Here is a 15824-nt window from a genome sequence, read left to right on the forward strand (position 1 = left end):
AAACATATCCAAAATTTAAAGCAATCGGAGGCGGACACCTGGGAACCTCTCCTCGTAAGACATAACCGCGCTACTTAGAGAAATTGTTTGCGTAAGAGGCCGTGGTTATTTTCAATACGACCGGCAAACGGGTCTTTGTACGCCAGGTACACAACAAACAGGGGGGTGGAATAAGGCTGGCTCGCGTAGCGCATCTCGTGCATACACGCCACACGCGCAACCGATGCATCTCGCGTCTATAAATAGAGCTAAACCCCGAAGGAGAACGGAGAACGGAGACCTCAGTCTGGGGGAACGACCACCGAGGTTGTTGTCAGGTCACCCCAGGTCGGGATAAATTAAATATACGATCGCCTCGATATCGTCGCTACCTCGTCGCCCATTCTTCTCTCCTCGATCAATTTCGACACGGAACGCCGGACACCAAGCATGCCGGTTTGTCAGTAAAAAATGGTTAACGAACTGCGAAATAATCCTCAGCTACAAACGCGAGAAAGGTTACGGGGCCAAAGATGCGATAAGCAGGTACGCGCGTTGGTATCTGCCTCAACGTACATACATATATATATATATATATTGCGTATACTTTGTTCGGGTCTGTGGCAGGGTCGACTCGCAACTCGCAATACGAAAAAATAACGTTCCATTCGATGTCGTAAACAACATCATAAATTTGAAGGGGAACAGAGTGACCTTGCTTGTTTGTCGCGAGCAGAGGATCTGAAATTTCGAATTGTATCAGCAAGGTAGCCGAATGTTTTCGGGGCATCTGTTGCGCACGTGAGTTACGACCTAGCCGTAAGGCACCGTTCACACTATCTTCGTTACGCGAAATATACTTTACGTTCTGCGACCTATTCACCTCGCGGGGCGTATTAGTCGCGCGCGAACCTTTTCGCGTGAGGATTATGCGACACCCGAAGTACAGCGAGACTTTTCTTCTCTCGATACGTTTCGATATCTGTACACTGTAAACTGTAGACTAAAATAGACGGTACCGCGACAGAGACGGCAACACAGACGCGATAAGCGATTGCTTTGTTATTGTTTACACTGCGAGCGGCACCGCAAGTGCTGGGACAAAGGTGTGCTCCAGCTTATTCGCTTCAGTCTGGCGTGTATACAGTCGCGTCCAACGAAATAGAATAAAACACAAAGGTTACAGGGATTTTGACCCAACAAAACCCACCGTCACGGGTAGATTTTGATGAAACCGTTACATTCGCGTTTCAACGTGAAAGTGGCGCGTATATGGGTTGGATTTTGTACCCCGTCAAACGTTTCAATAGCGAGAGAAAGAACATCGGAAAAAGTTGGCGTTACAGAAAAAAACAACGACACGAAAGTAATTCGTTCGAAAAACGAATGAAATACGTTGACAAAGCTGTCCTTCTTTTTGCTCGATCGTAACGATAACAGAGGTAAAACAATAGAATGACTCACCTTTTCGAGACATTCTTGACCAATGGATTTGGGGTCGACCTGTACCTCGAGGATGAAGGAGTTTGCTTGGCTAACCAGACACCACATTTTCTTGCAGGCTGTATCCAAGGAGGTTCGGTAAACACACACCCTCTTACCCGGCAAGGACTCGAGACACGGGTTCGAGGAGGTAAGAGAAACCAAAAACCAAAATGCACCGTTCACACAGAACTCTCGACACGCGTATCTACAACGATTTTGTCTCCTGAATCGCGACTGGTCGGTGACCGGTCTCACCCGGTACGTTCTTAATCATAACAGATTTAAAACGCGTACGCGTGCACAGCTGTCACTGCGTCCTCACACACGACCTCGTAGATCGGCAACGTGCTCACGCTCCTACTACCCGAACGCGTCTCGTCGGCTTCCATTTCTCGGTGCAGAATGGCACACGTACTGACCGCTCCGCGCTGCCACGATTAGTTCGCGAAATCGAATCACCTTTCGGTCCCTATACAGTGGCGCTAGTGTTGTGAACGTACGTTGCACACACTCGCGCAGCCCCCCACCCCGCAAACCCCACACACATCGTCCGTGAGCGCGATTCCTCGAGTAAGGTTAGGTTAGGTTTACACAGCTGATTCCCCCTCCCCCCACCATCTCCCGAATCTTTTCTTTTCTATTTGAACGTGCAACCAATCGCAAGCTACGTAAACGGAAACGACCAATTATGTTGCGCTCGAAAATTTCTCCGCAATTATATATGCGCTACAAAATGAAAGCTACCTTGAAATTTAGATTTTAAGAAAATGTCTCGGGTTTCACCGAATCAATGCATGCACGAATAACTTCTTTATTATACATCCTTCCTAATTTACAATCGTCCTACTTGGGGTTTCGTTTTTTGGCAAATAACGGGGCAAATACGCTTTGTACATATATACAATCTTGAATGCTACCCCGCGAATGCTAGACAATTGTGAAATGTTTTCGTAATGACTATATTTACGTAATAACGTCGCAAATTACGCAACAGCAAAAGCGAAATTTGACGCGCTTTCGTTCCCCTTTGAAGCTCCAATACAGTATATTGAATATGATGTTTCCACATAGTAGAGGTATGTATGATTAAGGCTACAATAGTTTTTTGCGGTTTTTATTGTTGAACATTAATACTGTTATGGGGTCGGAGCTTCCATACCCTTAGAGTCCGAGAGAACGGAGGAACCAGACATACCTGATAAGATCGCGAATTCGTGAATCCCAGTACTCTCTCTTAGTACTCTGTTACTTCTCTTTTCGCGGCCCCTATACACTACAGATTAACCAGCTCATAGAGACAGGGTATACACATGAGGTATATCTATTGTTTCGTGTAACTTAACGAAGCTTAAACATTTCAAACAAAACAAATATTGTATTTGTTTGTACATCGTCGCGCGAACCACGTTTGGCCGGGAGCTTGCCAGTGATTCTTGGGAGGCTGTACAAGTTATTTTAATCACATTTTATGTCCTCGATGTAACAGAATTATGGAATGACATCTACAACATACATTTAATGTTGCACAATTTTTTGGTCATTCAGCCCCGAAGATGGGGCAAAATCCCAAAATTACGCCCGGGACGGAGAATCCCGGGCGTAACAACTTCTTTAATACATTTATACTACTATCGTGTTGCAACTACGATATAATTCTTAAACTTTCCAACATGGTGGCAGAAGCTCGGCATAATTACGATTACATTTATTGTCGTGTAGCAACTGCGGAAAAAATTCTAATAATTCGAGTACCACCATCTACGATTAAAAGGTATACGCTTTCTTCTTTGATAAAAGTACAACGTGATGGCGATGGATACACTTTCAGAGATATGGTAAAGGAAAATACTTAATGTACATTTATAGCATAAGATATAATATTTATAATTAGCCGATGAATTTCGTGCGATTTAAATTTCGTAGCGGTAATTCTTGTGCAACTCCGGTTTAAGGTCGCACACCAAGTCCATGATATTAAGCATAACCTACGCAACATAAATCACAGATATCAAAAATATTCTCAGCTGAAAACTGTTCGTAATATCTACGTACTAAGATACAGTCACTTACACTCTCTTTATGAACAGACACAGCCTGATTCATTTCTTCTATTTTCACTTTCGTGTCAGCCTCTATGCGCGCGGCAACGTCTTCTTTTGATCCCATATACTAAACGACAGAGCGGAGAAAGTATTACGCACGATACCACGCAATCTTTAGCTGAAAAGATGTTGGAACTTAGAACTAATTACCTTGGCTTCAAACTCGCGAAATTGTCTTTCTCGTTCTTGCCTATACTTCTCGATCTCATCCTGAGCTTCTTCCTTCGCCTGCTTCAACCGGCGTGCTTTGCCTGGGAGGAAAATTACCTTACAGCTTCAACTTTCTTACAACAGTTTCAACAATCTTACAAAAGTCTGTTAAACGAACGTTACAATAATCTTAATAATGGCTAGGCGAGGCTTATCAAAGAAAATTGTCTAACACTATAGTCGCGTACCTTTTACTTGAACGTATAATCGAAATAAGACACGAGTGTCTAAGCGGACGACGTAATCTTAATAGATATAAATTGAAACATCAATTTTTAGTGTATTTGAAAGGTTACACCCATTTAAACGGAGTCTCAGGGTCAGCGAAGAGTTGAGCATAACGCGCGACACACATACACATTAAAATATGAATTATAATGCTTGGATAGGAACTCACGTTTTCTGGCATCTGAAACTTTCTCCGCAGCTCTTTTCTCGGCTGTCAGAAGCTGTTGAATACCTTGCGTCTGGCTGGCCATCTTTGCAACGAACGAACAGAACTCTGTTCTGAAGACAAGAATCACAAATCGATCATATGACTTTGGAGTTTCCGTTGTTTGCCCCGCCTTAAACGGTGGCGCTCTACCTTGTGCTCTCACGTGGTTAGTCGCCTCGTACATTTAACGAATCGAAATATAATTAATAGAATACGAAGGAGTACTCAAAATCTATCAAAAAGCTAATATAAAAAATAAATACACAGGTCATGCAATAACATATTAATTTTACTATCCAAATTTTGTTATATACTACGCGCACTTTTTTATGAACTACATTTCAAATCGTTTCTCGCGCCATTCGATATTTCGATTCTCGAATCAGTTTTCCAAGCTTCGGAACAAGCGAGAACTTAGGTATATCCTTCAGAAATTTTAAATTATGGACGATTTTTTATCAGTTCAGTGTTATTTCGGGTCAGTCTTAACGTGAGTGTGTCAAGTTATTGGCGGAGCAGCTTGAGGAGGGTTTCGCTGTAAATGTGAGTTTTCTTATTATTTTACGTTTATACTTTTGCCGATTGTTTGGCTGATCGTTTCTCAGGGGTTCTACATATATTCCGTACGCAGGAAAATGATGCATTTTCATTTACTAATTACTGTTTCGTAAAGGCAATCGGTTAGAAAGTTCTATTAAATATATTTAATATGGATATAGATAACACATTTAATGTACAACGGGTATAAATGATGATAAATTATCTCATTTACAAAAGGGGAAGCACAAGGGGATTTCCAAATCTTAAAGTATACGATTTCCTTGTACATTCTGCCTGTTGTTCAATACAATTTTCTCTTGCCGTTTCTTTTCCTCCTTAAATGCTTCTGTGTTTGCTTTTCGTTCTATTCTTCTTTCCTGTAATTCACATTCAGATGTTTAACTATTGCCTCTGATCATGAATATTGAAAATTAACAAACGGATCATACTTTTCTATACTCCTTAAGTGCCTGCTTTCTCTCCTTTCGTTCGTCGGGAGTTTCTCCTTTTGGTCTTATACTTAATATGCTTAAAGTTGATTTCATAGTTTCTGCAATTGACTGAGGTCTCTTCGATTCAGAGCTTTCATTCTGCTGATTAAACTGGGCTAAACTTTTAGCAGTTAGTTTCCCAGAGGATCCATCTAAAACGTTTTTTGGAATACCAGTTCTTGGATCGACTTTTATCTTTGCCGGATGCTGCAAACAAATTTATAAATTACGATTTCCATATCGTAAAAATATTGCTGTTAAATTGCATACCTTGGGTTCGGGAATTAACTTCGGGTGATTGTAAATATTGCTGTATGTACTAATAACACTTTGGCAGTCCCATTTATCCCTTTGTCTCGCATCAACAACAAGCTTTTCTAAACTATGTTCATCCTCAGAACTATCACACTCTGTTTCTAAAATTTTCATTCTATCTTTCATGAGTTTAGCGACATTCTCTGCCTATAAAAGTAACGTAACAACAAATTCGTTTCTCTGCACAAACACGTTCGTTGTACTTACGTCTTCGTTTTGTTGTTTCTCAAACTCTGCCGCAATCTGAAGGACTAAATCTGAATTGGGTGCAACGTACCCTTCAATTTCATCGCAATCTAAAGCACCTATTTCATTGTCATCGTACACTGCATACATCTGCGACAATAATGTTTAGAAATTCAGTTCTGCGTATTCTGGATGATTAAAGGGTCATTCTGGTAATCACGCCGCAATATTAATATGAAATACTGACCTTTTCAAATTTATTATCGAGGAAGGTCAGTTGTTCGTTTCTCCTCATAACGCTACTGCTCATTGAATATTCTGTAAATCGTGACTTTGTTTCTTCCTCCTTAAAACTATACTGGGGGCCATTTAAGCTACACACTTCATCTCGCTCCTCGTCAGATAATTTCATGTGTTCCTCGGATGAAACATCAGATGCTTGATCTAGTTCGTACAATTCATAAGTGATATAAATTAATTGTTATGTGCAATATGATACGTTCTTACATACCGTCTTCTTCGTCGTCTTCGTATTCTTCATCTTCTTCATCTTCTGCCAACTCATTATCTCTATCACCAGCATTAGCTAGATCCATGAAATTATCTTCCAATTGATTCTCTGGGTCTTCATAATCAAAATCATCATCCAGCGCAGCTACTAAATCTGGGTCCAAATGTAATTGCAGCCCCGTTACAGGTGCCGCTTTATTAAGAAGTCCAACTTTCTCTTCGACGTGCGAAGCAAACACAGAAGATGGTAAATTGATTTTCGGAGCATCCTTCTTGTCATCCTTTTTCGAAGTGCTTGTAGACTCAACTCGTTCCCATTCGGTTGTCAAACAATTGACATCTTTCAGATGCTGCAAATAGTCATAATCGTCATCAAAATATATGCCATATTTTCGTTGCTCCTCTTTGCGTTTGTCATCCTCTGGTTTCTTTTTCTCGTGCTTAGCAGCTTGCGCATCTCCAGTGGGCACAAGAACGTGCTGAGGCGCCCTTTCATCGGCGATCAATGGATCTTTTTGCGAACGATGTACTAACTGAAATGTTACTGAATTCTTCTTGTCGATGAATTTCTTTGCTTTTCCTTTCGGCTGAAAATTATTCAATATTTTATACGTAAAGTACAAGTAACCTAGCATACGATAGTCCGATATCCAACGGTCGTGCTCGAAACTCACCATTTTTACGATATCTCTTATTTAATGAGCGAAACTCAAAAACAAATTCATACGAAAACAGTTGACTTTAAACTGTTCGTGAATCGAATTTTACATTCATGCCTACGATAAAGTGTGCTTCGCGCAAAACATGGCATGTGCTTCGCCAGTGATCCTCAACTTCATTGCAAAGTAGAGTTTGTAAAATTATACGGTATTATAATATATCGATGCCGTTTTTATGCAAAATATTATAGTTCCAGTAGATATATTTCGTTTTTATTAATGGTATTCGAGATATCTGTTAAGGTTCATTAACGGTTCAAAGAGAGAACGACTTCGTTTTGATTGTTATGTCTGTCCTTCTTCTTCCTTCAGGCTTCGGGCGGTCAATGGTAATAGCGTTGACTATTGATGTTCGATAAACACGTAGGAATCTTTAAAGGGAGCACAAAGAATGGGGCTATTTGACCGTTTAGCGAATCTTTTAGGTCTTAGGAAAAAAGAAGTAAACGTTTTAGTAGTGGGCCTTAACAATAGTGGTAAGTCGACGGTCATAAATAATTTCAAACGCGAGGATGACCGTTGCATAGACATAGTGCCCACTGTCGGGTATAATGTTCAAAAATTCTCATGTAAGTTAAATAATGATGAGTGAACGACGTTGCTCGATGTTTAATTGACGTGCTTGCAACAATATTACTTGCACTTGCATTGGTATGCTGATCAGTTTGAGCACCAGTTCTTATCGTACGATCAAATGAAATGGAGACACAGAGTGGGAAAAACAAGTTTCTTTTACAAATGAAAGATATATACATATACACAAGATACGCAGAACAATGCGTTATAGTTTGTCATAAATTTTATCAAATATATATATTTCACATATTCCTTATGGTTTCTTTACTTTTTTACGGGATACATTTTTCTTCTTGGTAGTTGGCTTTGATCGAATCGAAGACTCCGCATTCTTTTTCATTCTGCTTTTTAGCATTTTTGCTGGTACGTTATTTCCAGATTGGTCTTTACTGAAGGATTCAGTTTGTTTAGGGGCATCGGTGTCAGTTTTAGCTTTTGTATTCTGTGAATTATCTTCATTCACTGGGATATCGCTAATATTATCCATACTGATCGCTGCAACAAGGTGGGAAGTACTTGGATGATTTTTATGTATCGGAGTACTAGTAAATGGTTTGCATAGCTTCGCAATCCTCGTTTTCTTTTCAGTAGCCGGTTCTCTAGAAGTAGTACTATTATTTTCTGTGCGCAATTCTGAATTATTATCTACTTGAAACTTCAATTTTGTTTGTTTCAAATTCCATAGTTTTATCTGTCGTATCTTTGGCGCAGACTTCGTAGCGTCGGTATCCCTACGTCTCATAGAACGCCGATTAAGATTTTTAGCTGGTTCTTCATTTTCTTGTGAAACAGATTTGTCATTACTTTCAAAATTTTCTGAAAGACCAGAAACATTTCTCTGCTCTGTTTCGTTGTGTTTTCTTTTTGACTTCTTCCGGCTTTTATGAAGCTTAAATCTTTTCTTTCGTACGAAAGAGAAGTTCTGTAAATATCCCTCTTCGTCTGAAGAACTTAAGTACTAAAAATAAAAATGATTGTTTAATAAAACATAGAGTGATTTTTTCTTTTAAATGAACGAAGGCTCAACACACATTAGTTTCCACTGGACTGTCCTCTTCATCTTCTCTCGCCCATGTAAATGGTTTTTCATTTAACATTTTATCAAACGCTGTTTCTAAATCAAACTTTTTGAAGCACTTTAAAGAAGTTCTTAGCTGTTGCTCTGTACTTAAATTTAATTCCTGCTCCGTTTTTGAATCTACTTGAATTTTCCATGGTCTGGTTTCATCGATACCATACATAAGATATAGAATTATATTTATATATAAATCATTGTTCGCATCGTATACTCCTGTTAACTCTAGAGTAATACAAGTGTATCCTAAATTTGTTTGTAAAGTGCAATTTCTTTTTCGACAAATAGAATCCTAGAAAATTAAAATCTATTTAATATCCCGTTATATTTGTATTAAACAGAAACATACTAATAAGAAATATGCACCTTCAATGCGTTAAACTGTTGGCACCGCATCACGTAACAATCAATATAATGTTTACAAGTTCTTACAAAACGAGGTACATTTTTTAGATTGCTAATAGAAAATTCAGATACTAGATCATCTAGATCAATTGACATAGGCATTATCCACTTTCCCAAAGTCCCTACATTCTGTTTATTTAAGATTTGTACGACAAAAGTATTTCCTTTGTCATATCTATTTAGCGGTGAAAAATTAAATATATGTTCTCCGTGTGAAAACTCTACACAGTAAAGTCCAGAATATCTGTATAATTCAGACTGCAATTTTATATTAACGTTTGGAATGTGATAGATATCTTTATCGATCGGGGCATCTGGGATGTTCAAATCATACGCAGGCTTAGTTTTCCCAAATTTCACTATATCCGAACTCCATTCCATTTCCAAGATCAAAGATTTCAAATCCTTTATTTGTTTCTTTAATCTGCTTTTCATGTTGTCTGCAGATTGTATAATCGAATGATACGTCAACGTTGTTTCCACCAGAAATAGTATAGGGTTAGATCTTTAGAAGCAACATTTGTCTCACCTCTATCTTGCTCGGAATCCTTTTCGTTGCTACTAACATTGCTAATGTGCATCTCCTTCTCCATGCTTAAACTTAATGATCGCTTCTTGGAAAATAGTTTAATTCTATATTTAAATAATGTCCCGCCAAGATACAGCTACCCTCGTAACGTTCAGTGGTTCTCATTCGTTTCTCTAGACGAGGATAAGAAAGAAAGATGACGCTTTTTAACCGACTTCAAAAAGGAGGAGGTTATAGATTCGACCCGTATGTATGTTTTTTTTTATTTTTTTTTATATATGTTTGTCCTCGCATAACTCCTCAGCATATGCACCGATTTGGTTGATCTTTTTTTTATTCGAAAGAGGACGATGTCCCGGTGGTCCCATCCTGCACTGCATCAACATTGGCCCGATATTTTGCCAGTTCTGATTAATAATAAAGACTATTGTCATCTAATTACTATTATTTTATGTACGTACGCGCACATCTCCTCAGCATGTTGTGTCAATATATATAAAACTAAAGAGTTTAAAAAAAATTAAAAAAATTAAAACCAACTTCAAGAAAATGAGAATGCACTAAAAAGTAAAAAAATATTTTTCCCCTTATTTAATCTACGACTCTCATATTTTTTGAGTCGGCGCCTCATCATTTGCACTGTGTAAATCTGACGTCGACTTAAAACAGATGAAAGTCGTAGATTAAATAAGAGAAAATATTATTTTTTACTTTTTAGTGCAGTTTTATTTTCCTGAAGTCGGTTTTAATTTTTTTTTTTAATTTTTTTATCATCAATGACACACATTCATGGTTCATACGTCACACATTAAATGTATGTGTATATATGTTCCACGTGTGCCTTGATTTGTTGTCTAATTTATCTCGTCGTTCTACTCTACATTTCATAGTAATTTCATGCACGAGAAAAGATGTTACTATGCACGTCTGCGTATAAGAATAAAGATGCAATGTTCGTTTTCAGTTAAAAATATCAGTTTTACGGCATTTGATATGTCAGGTCACGATCGTCATAGATCATTATGGGAGCATTATTATAAGGACTGCCATGGTATTATCTTTATAATCGACAGTAGCGACAAGCTACGATTGGTTGTTGTCAAAGAGGAATTAGATATGCTTCTTCAGCATCCAGATGTAGCAGGTACAAAACATTTGCACCTTCTTCCGTAATCCTTAGCAGTGGGAGCAAAAATGTTTTCAGAAATTAAGCTTCTTGTACCGAACGTTATAGGTCGTAAATTACCAATACTTTTCTTGGCAAATAAAATGGATTTGCCTGATTCCTTGACTACTGTTAAACTCGTTGCTGGACTTGGTCTTGATCGTATACAAAACAAGCCTTGGCACATAAGAGCAACAAACGCAATCACTGGTGAGGGATTGCAGCCAGGAATAGAGTGGCTCACGGATCAAATTCGTGATATATATATTAATAAAAGATAAAGATAATCCTAGTGCATCATGGAAATCGTTCATCACGGAAATTAATCGAAAGCAATCGGTCGTGTTCTCTACTTTGTTTTCGATATTTAAATAGATTACATCAATGCAATAGTTTCTGTTCTATGTCATGGATCTTTCAATCTTACTCGAACATCGGATATGGTAACATTATGAATGGAACTTAAACAGTTTATGAATGGAAAACACGTATTCTCGTAATCTAAGTAGGCATCGAATTAATCATAAATAAATCCGTCCAATAAATGTATCATAATCATGTTTATATAATAATTGTTTATATCGTTCGATTGCAATAATTGTCCACTTAAATTATTCTTCAAGTTGTACTGCATTTGTATGGGAAAATATTAATAAACTTGCGTATACCTCCCAGATGGCGTTTGTATATTCTGTTATCACTGTATACGTCACTCGTATTTTCCGTGCATAGAACTGTATAGTATCGACCCGTAGCAGCCGTAGCAGTTGACAGGTGGAAGTGAATTTCTTTAGATAGTCACGCAAAACCTTTTAAAAAATTAAGTAGAAAAATGAAAGGAACATTTACGTTAGTGACTTGTATTTTACTGGCAGCTGTATTCACGTTTACAGAGAGTAACAGCGTGAAAAAGTACGCGCTACTTATGCCAAATGTTAGACCATACAGGGTAAATACACGAAATAATTTACGAGATAAATTACGGATTTTTAAAGTCCGCGTAATATTAAAACGAGAAACCCGTTATACTGTACATATTATATATATAAGTACATAGATATAGCACATATTCTTTACAGGAAGAACTGTATTTATGTACTCCTGTTAAAGTAGATCCCTCCCAAAACTACTATGTGATAGGTTTTGAACCGAATGCAACCATGGACATTGCTCACCATATACTTTTGTATGGTTGTGGCAAACCGGGTAGTTCAAAACCAGTATGGGATTGCGGAGAAATGGGGCACCATACCAGCAAGAGTGACGATGCAATGGTTCCTTGTGCAGAGGAATCGCAGGTACATGAAACTTTAGAATGTAAAAATGATACGCAGTATTCCGAGCTTAAGAATACTCGTAACTAATCTGTTGCATCGATCTTTCATACAGATACTGTATGCTTGGGCCAGGGACGCGCCGATGTTAATATTACCGGAAGGAGTAGGCTTTAAAGTTGGCGGGGACTCTTCGATTAAGTATTTAGTTCTACAGGTTCATTACGCCCATATCGATAAGTTTAAAGATGGCAGAACGGATGATTCTGGTGTATTTCTTCATTACACTTTGCGTCCGTTAAATAAATTGGCCGGTGTGTTTCTTCTGGGAACTTCGGGTGCTATACCACCTATGCGTACAACGTATATGGAAACAGCCTGTATGATAAAAGAGAACAAAACCATTCATCCTATCGCGTATAGAACGCATACGCACTCGCTTGGAAAAGTAGTGTCTGGGTATTTGGTAAAGCCAGATTACACATGGATAGAACTGGGCAAAAGGGATCCTCTAACTCCTCAAATGTTTTATCCTGTACACAACAAGGTGACAGCTGGGCAAGGAGATCAAATAGCGGCTCGGTGTACTATGCAGAGTACACGCAACAGCTGGACATACATAGGTGCAACTAAGGCAGACGAAATGTGCAATTTCTATTTAATGTACTACGTCGAAAATGACGAACCATTGGCCATGAAATACTGTTTCACTTACGGCCCTCCTAATTATTATTGGAAAGATGCTGGACTTTTTAACATTCCTGATATAGAGGCATCTAGTTTATAGTGGAATATTAGTCTTGGCTGTCTGGGATAGAAATTGATGTACATGCAAGACTGTTGACAAATGGAACAGAGTCTAATACAAATATTTTATCTAGTTGGTGCTGTATAGCGGAACTTGTTTCTCGATCATCTTGGAGTCTATTAGATCAATAGTCTATTAGACTATTCTGCCCACCTTAGTTAAACTGTCCTATCTAGTATTTTTTCATTTTTCAGATATGTTGAAATATTTGAAGTTCCACACGTCTTTCACCTTTTAAGTAAAGTTAGAAAACTCTACGTGCTTCGTAAAGATTTATAAACGGTCTAATGTATTTAACTTAACTTCTTTCCAAATGGTTAAAATATCCTATCTAAAACAATTAATTGATTGGTACGTTAATAATACATCACCTATCGGGTACACCTATTACAAAAAATTATATTAGGCTGTTACGAAATAATGACAACATGTTTTAATTTGAATGAAGGAAAATAAGGACGGTACAAAGTAAATGATAAAACTTCAGTTTTCTCGTTTTGTTTCAAAATGTTGGATAGGACATTTTAACTAAAGAGAGCAGTATTAGACTATTGATAACTACTAACTTGATTATGATTTCTAGTTATACTACTTTGTTCTTCCTGCCAATATGTATATACTTAGTTAAATTATTTTTATTTCAAATACTGAATTATTTAGTAACTGAGTATTGGACTGCTCACAATTCTGTGTGATGTCTACATGAGATCAGACAGAATTAAAGCGAAGATAGGCCTATCAAACGGAAGGTTTCATATTTTCAGTACTTACTTATCCTATTTATTCGAAGTTAAGGGGGGACCACACCCTGAAACCACTAACAAAAGACAAAGTTAGGGATTTTTTTGTTCGTATATATAAAAATATAGGGCCTGGATTTTTTATGTAGTTTTAAAGCAATCTTTATTTTGCTAGAAATTTTTTTGTTTTATGAAAAATTCTACGAAATGGCGATGAACAAAATTATTTCTGAGATGAACAAAAGTATTTCCATCTCAGATGATCCAGTCATTCCCGGGAGTGTGGGCCATTTTTTTTTGCAGTGCTGAGGGAAGTTATTTTGTACAATTTTTCATAAAAAAAAAAATTTTCTAACAAAATAAAGATTGCTTTAAACTTATATAAAAAAATCCAAGCCCTATATTTTTATTTATACGAACAAAAAAATCCCTAACTTGGTCTTTTGTTAGTGGCTTCAGGATGGGGTCCTCTCTTAATTCGTGCTAATGATTATTTCCCGCGCACAATTAACCATCGCATTTGATACCTTTAGCGAAACTTACGTCCATTAAACTTAATTCTTAAAATAATTTACTTCATATACCTCTTGGTACTTGTTTCCTGATTCATTATTCTAGAAAATATAAAGAATAATTTATAAACTACACGTTTAACTTGATAAAACTTTCCATACGATCTGTTATGTAAATCCGATATACTTTCGGAACAGTGTCCACTTATTCAAAGAATGTATTTATTGTTAGTATTATCTGTGCCAAATCAGCTCGTTACTCTTTCTTCAAAACGATTAATCCAGTGTGAAACATTCAGTTGCACTGTTGCCGATCTTTTTAAACGATTTTTTTTTGAAGAATAAAATACTTTTTTAAACTGAGCGACACTTTAACTGTACATAGTAGAATCTTCTTAGTACTACTCGACTGAAAGCGAAGCATATCCACAGTATCCCCCGATGACACTCTACGTCTAAATGTAATTAATAAAAATTATTTTGGAAAATATACAAAGGATGCGGCAGGTTCGTTTCTACACACTTAAATATATTATATCGATATATCAATAAATTATGCATATATTGAAAAGTGTGATTGATCTAATCCTCGCTATTCCCTTCTTTATACATCTTTCGTTCAGTGTGTGGTAATGTCGGTATCTATGGGTTATCTTTAATCGTTATTTTTATCTTATTTCTAAATTGCTTGCAGATCATTATTACGTGGAGACTTTCACATCATAAATGTTTTGTTTAGTATACCGCCAGAAATACAAGCTTACATTTATTGCTTACACGGAAAAATATTATATTTTTTTAAAAAGAGGCCAAACCTGGTACAGTACCTTAAAGTGGTGCATCTACCCTACCCCAATAAAGAAGCCATACTGTAGGGGAGACCGGGGCTAGTTGATACAGGGGCAAGTTGATACAGACGAATTATCTCGACACCGTATATATGTAGCTCCATTTGAGCAAGAAAGTGTTAAGTTTGTTGTTCAATTCTTTCCTACGATGCAACGTACGTGTGTGTACAGTGACGTTAACAATCGTTTTTTTATAACTGTTTTCGTTTATATAGAGAAAGAGTAAATAGTTTTGATACATCTAAATTGATCGTCCAAATAACATTTTTTCATTCATTTTGTATGCATTTTCTCAAGTTTGCGCTTACTATATATTAAAGAGGACGGACCAAAGTATATTTTGGCATATTTGTTATTAAGTAATTAATTCAAATAAAAAATGAAAAAAATTGAAAACTGAAAAAACGTATCAACTAGCCCCGGTCTCCCCTACAGTTTTCGGTGGTTACGTTACTCGTCTATATTAGAAAAGAGATTATTTATTGGGGATTATCTGACCTTCGATCACCGTTACAGGATTGTATTCGATGAATATATGATTACATTCATCAAAGCCGGTGAAAGGAGGTTCTGTAAAGTATGCTCTTATTGTTAGATAGGTTTGCCTAGTCGGGATTAATTGTTCCGAGAGGAATTTATAAGTGGCTCAATTAATTACCATCGAATCATTGCGGTCGTTCGTTTGGTTACAGTTGAGCGTAACGAGCGTCACAAAATTGTATCTATGTCGTTAATACGATAGAAAGTAATTGTTCTCTGTAACTTGATGCGTATACGTATAAAAGCAGTTTTGCAAGGTTTAATGTCCTGTAAATTGGGTCCTCGTCAAAAGTGTGTCGAGGAGCGCGAACGTACGTTTTTTGAAAACAGATGAACAGAGAAAGTGCAGCAAGCATGCCGAAGAATCTAACGGAGGGTG

The 15824-nt window shown here is 37.4% G+C and overlaps 6 protein-coding genes across 9 annotated transcripts in view; 2 read left to right on the forward strand and 4 right to left on the reverse strand.

Annotated features, from left to right (window-relative positions):
* The window catches only part of Dnr1 (E3 ubiquitin-protein ligase defense repressor 1), an 81010-nt gene extending 79097 nt beyond the window's left edge, over nt 1–1913 (reverse strand). Inside the window, exon 1 of the mRNA XM_076816030.1 lies at nt 1444–1913. Within this exon, the coding sequence (XP_076672145.1) occupies nt 1444–1530 (87 nt within the window). The 5' untranslated portion in view covers nt 1531–1913. The remainder of the gene's footprint in view (nt 1–1443) is intronic.
* A 649-nt stretch (nt 1914–2562) lies between these two features.
* On the reverse strand, nt 2563–4332 carry Vha13 (V-type proton ATPase subunit Vha13). The gene is made up of 4 exons (XM_076816037.1): nt 4174–4332; nt 3717–3817; nt 3535–3633; nt 2563–3449 (listed from the first exon to the last, which is right to left on the reverse strand). Exons 1-4 carry the CDS (start codon nt 4253–4255, stop codon nt 3375–3377), a joined length of 357 nt encoding a protein of 118 aa, XP_076672152.1. The 5' UTR covers nt 4256–4332; the 3' UTR covers nt 2563–3374.
* Nucleotides 4333–4901: 569 nt separating this feature from the next.
* On the reverse strand, nt 4902–7071 carry Ltv1 (LTV1 ribosome biogenesis factor). Its single transcript, XM_076816028.1, has 7 exons — nt 6929–7071; nt 6256–6841; nt 5992–6188; nt 5766–5894; nt 5514–5705; nt 5202–5450; nt 4902–5129 (listed from the first exon to the last, which is right to left on the reverse strand). Exons 1-7 carry the CDS (start codon nt 6929–6931, stop codon nt 5016–5018), a joined length of 1470 nt encoding a protein of 489 aa, XP_076672143.1. The 5' UTR covers nt 6932–7071; the 3' UTR covers nt 4902–5015.
* Nucleotides 7072–7310: 239 nt separating this feature from the next.
* On the forward strand, nt 7311–11345 carry Arl6 (ADP ribosylation factor-like 6). Of its 2 annotated transcripts, none has more exons than XM_076816036.1 (3): nt 7311–7449; nt 10523–10702; nt 10793–11345. In XM_076816036.1, the coding sequence occupies exons 1-3, from the start codon at nt 7365–7367 to the stop codon at nt 11002–11004; spliced, it is 477 nt and encodes a 158-aa protein (XP_076672151.1). In that variant the 5' UTR covers nt 7311–7364; the 3' UTR covers nt 11005–11345. The 2 variants fall into 2 exon arrangements, with proteins under 2 accessions (XP_076672151.1, XP_076672150.1); XM_076816035.1 differs by having other exon boundaries at nt 7365–7542; nt 10793–11340.
* LOC143371128 (uncharacterized) lies at nt 7679–11406 on the reverse strand. Of its 2 annotated transcripts, none has more exons than XM_076816026.1 (5): nt 11392–11406; nt 9559–9731; nt 8991–9469; nt 8581–8916; nt 7679–8507 (listed from the first exon to the last, which is right to left on the reverse strand). In XM_076816026.1, exons 2-5 carry the CDS (start codon nt 9620–9622, stop codon nt 7803–7805), a joined length of 1584 nt encoding a protein of 527 aa, XP_076672141.1. In that variant the 5' UTR covers nt 9623–9731; nt 11392–11406; the 3' UTR covers nt 7679–7802. The 2 variants fall into 2 exon arrangements, with proteins under 2 accessions (XP_076672141.1, XP_076672142.1); XM_076816027.1 differs by lacking the exon at nt 11392–11406 and adding an exon at nt 10805–10819.
* Nucleotides 11407–11470: 64 nt separating this feature from the next.
* On the forward strand, nt 11471–14628 carry Phm (Peptidylglycine-alpha-hydroxylating monooxygenase). 2 transcript variants are annotated; one of them, XM_076816032.1, is made up of 5 exons: nt 11471–11672; nt 11803–12021; nt 12113–12935; nt 13344–13568; nt 13996–14628. In XM_076816032.1, exons 1-3 carry the CDS (start codon nt 11556–11558, stop codon nt 12782–12784), a joined length of 1008 nt encoding a protein of 335 aa, XP_076672147.1. In that variant the 5' UTR covers nt 11471–11555; the 3' UTR covers nt 12785–12935; nt 13344–13568; nt 13996–14628. The 2 variants fall into 2 exon arrangements, with proteins under 2 accessions (XP_076672147.1, XP_076672146.1); XM_076816031.1 differs by having other exon boundaries at nt 13344–14628.
* Nucleotides 14629–15824: the final 1196 nt, after the last annotated feature.

Source organism: Andrena cerasifolii, chromosome 7, assembly GCF_050908995.1.
Source record: "Andrena cerasifolii isolate SP2316 chromosome 7, iyAndCera1_principal, whole genome shotgun sequence".
NCBI classification, from domain to species: domain Eukaryota; kingdom Metazoa; phylum Arthropoda; class Insecta; order Hymenoptera; family Andrenidae; genus Andrena; species Andrena cerasifolii.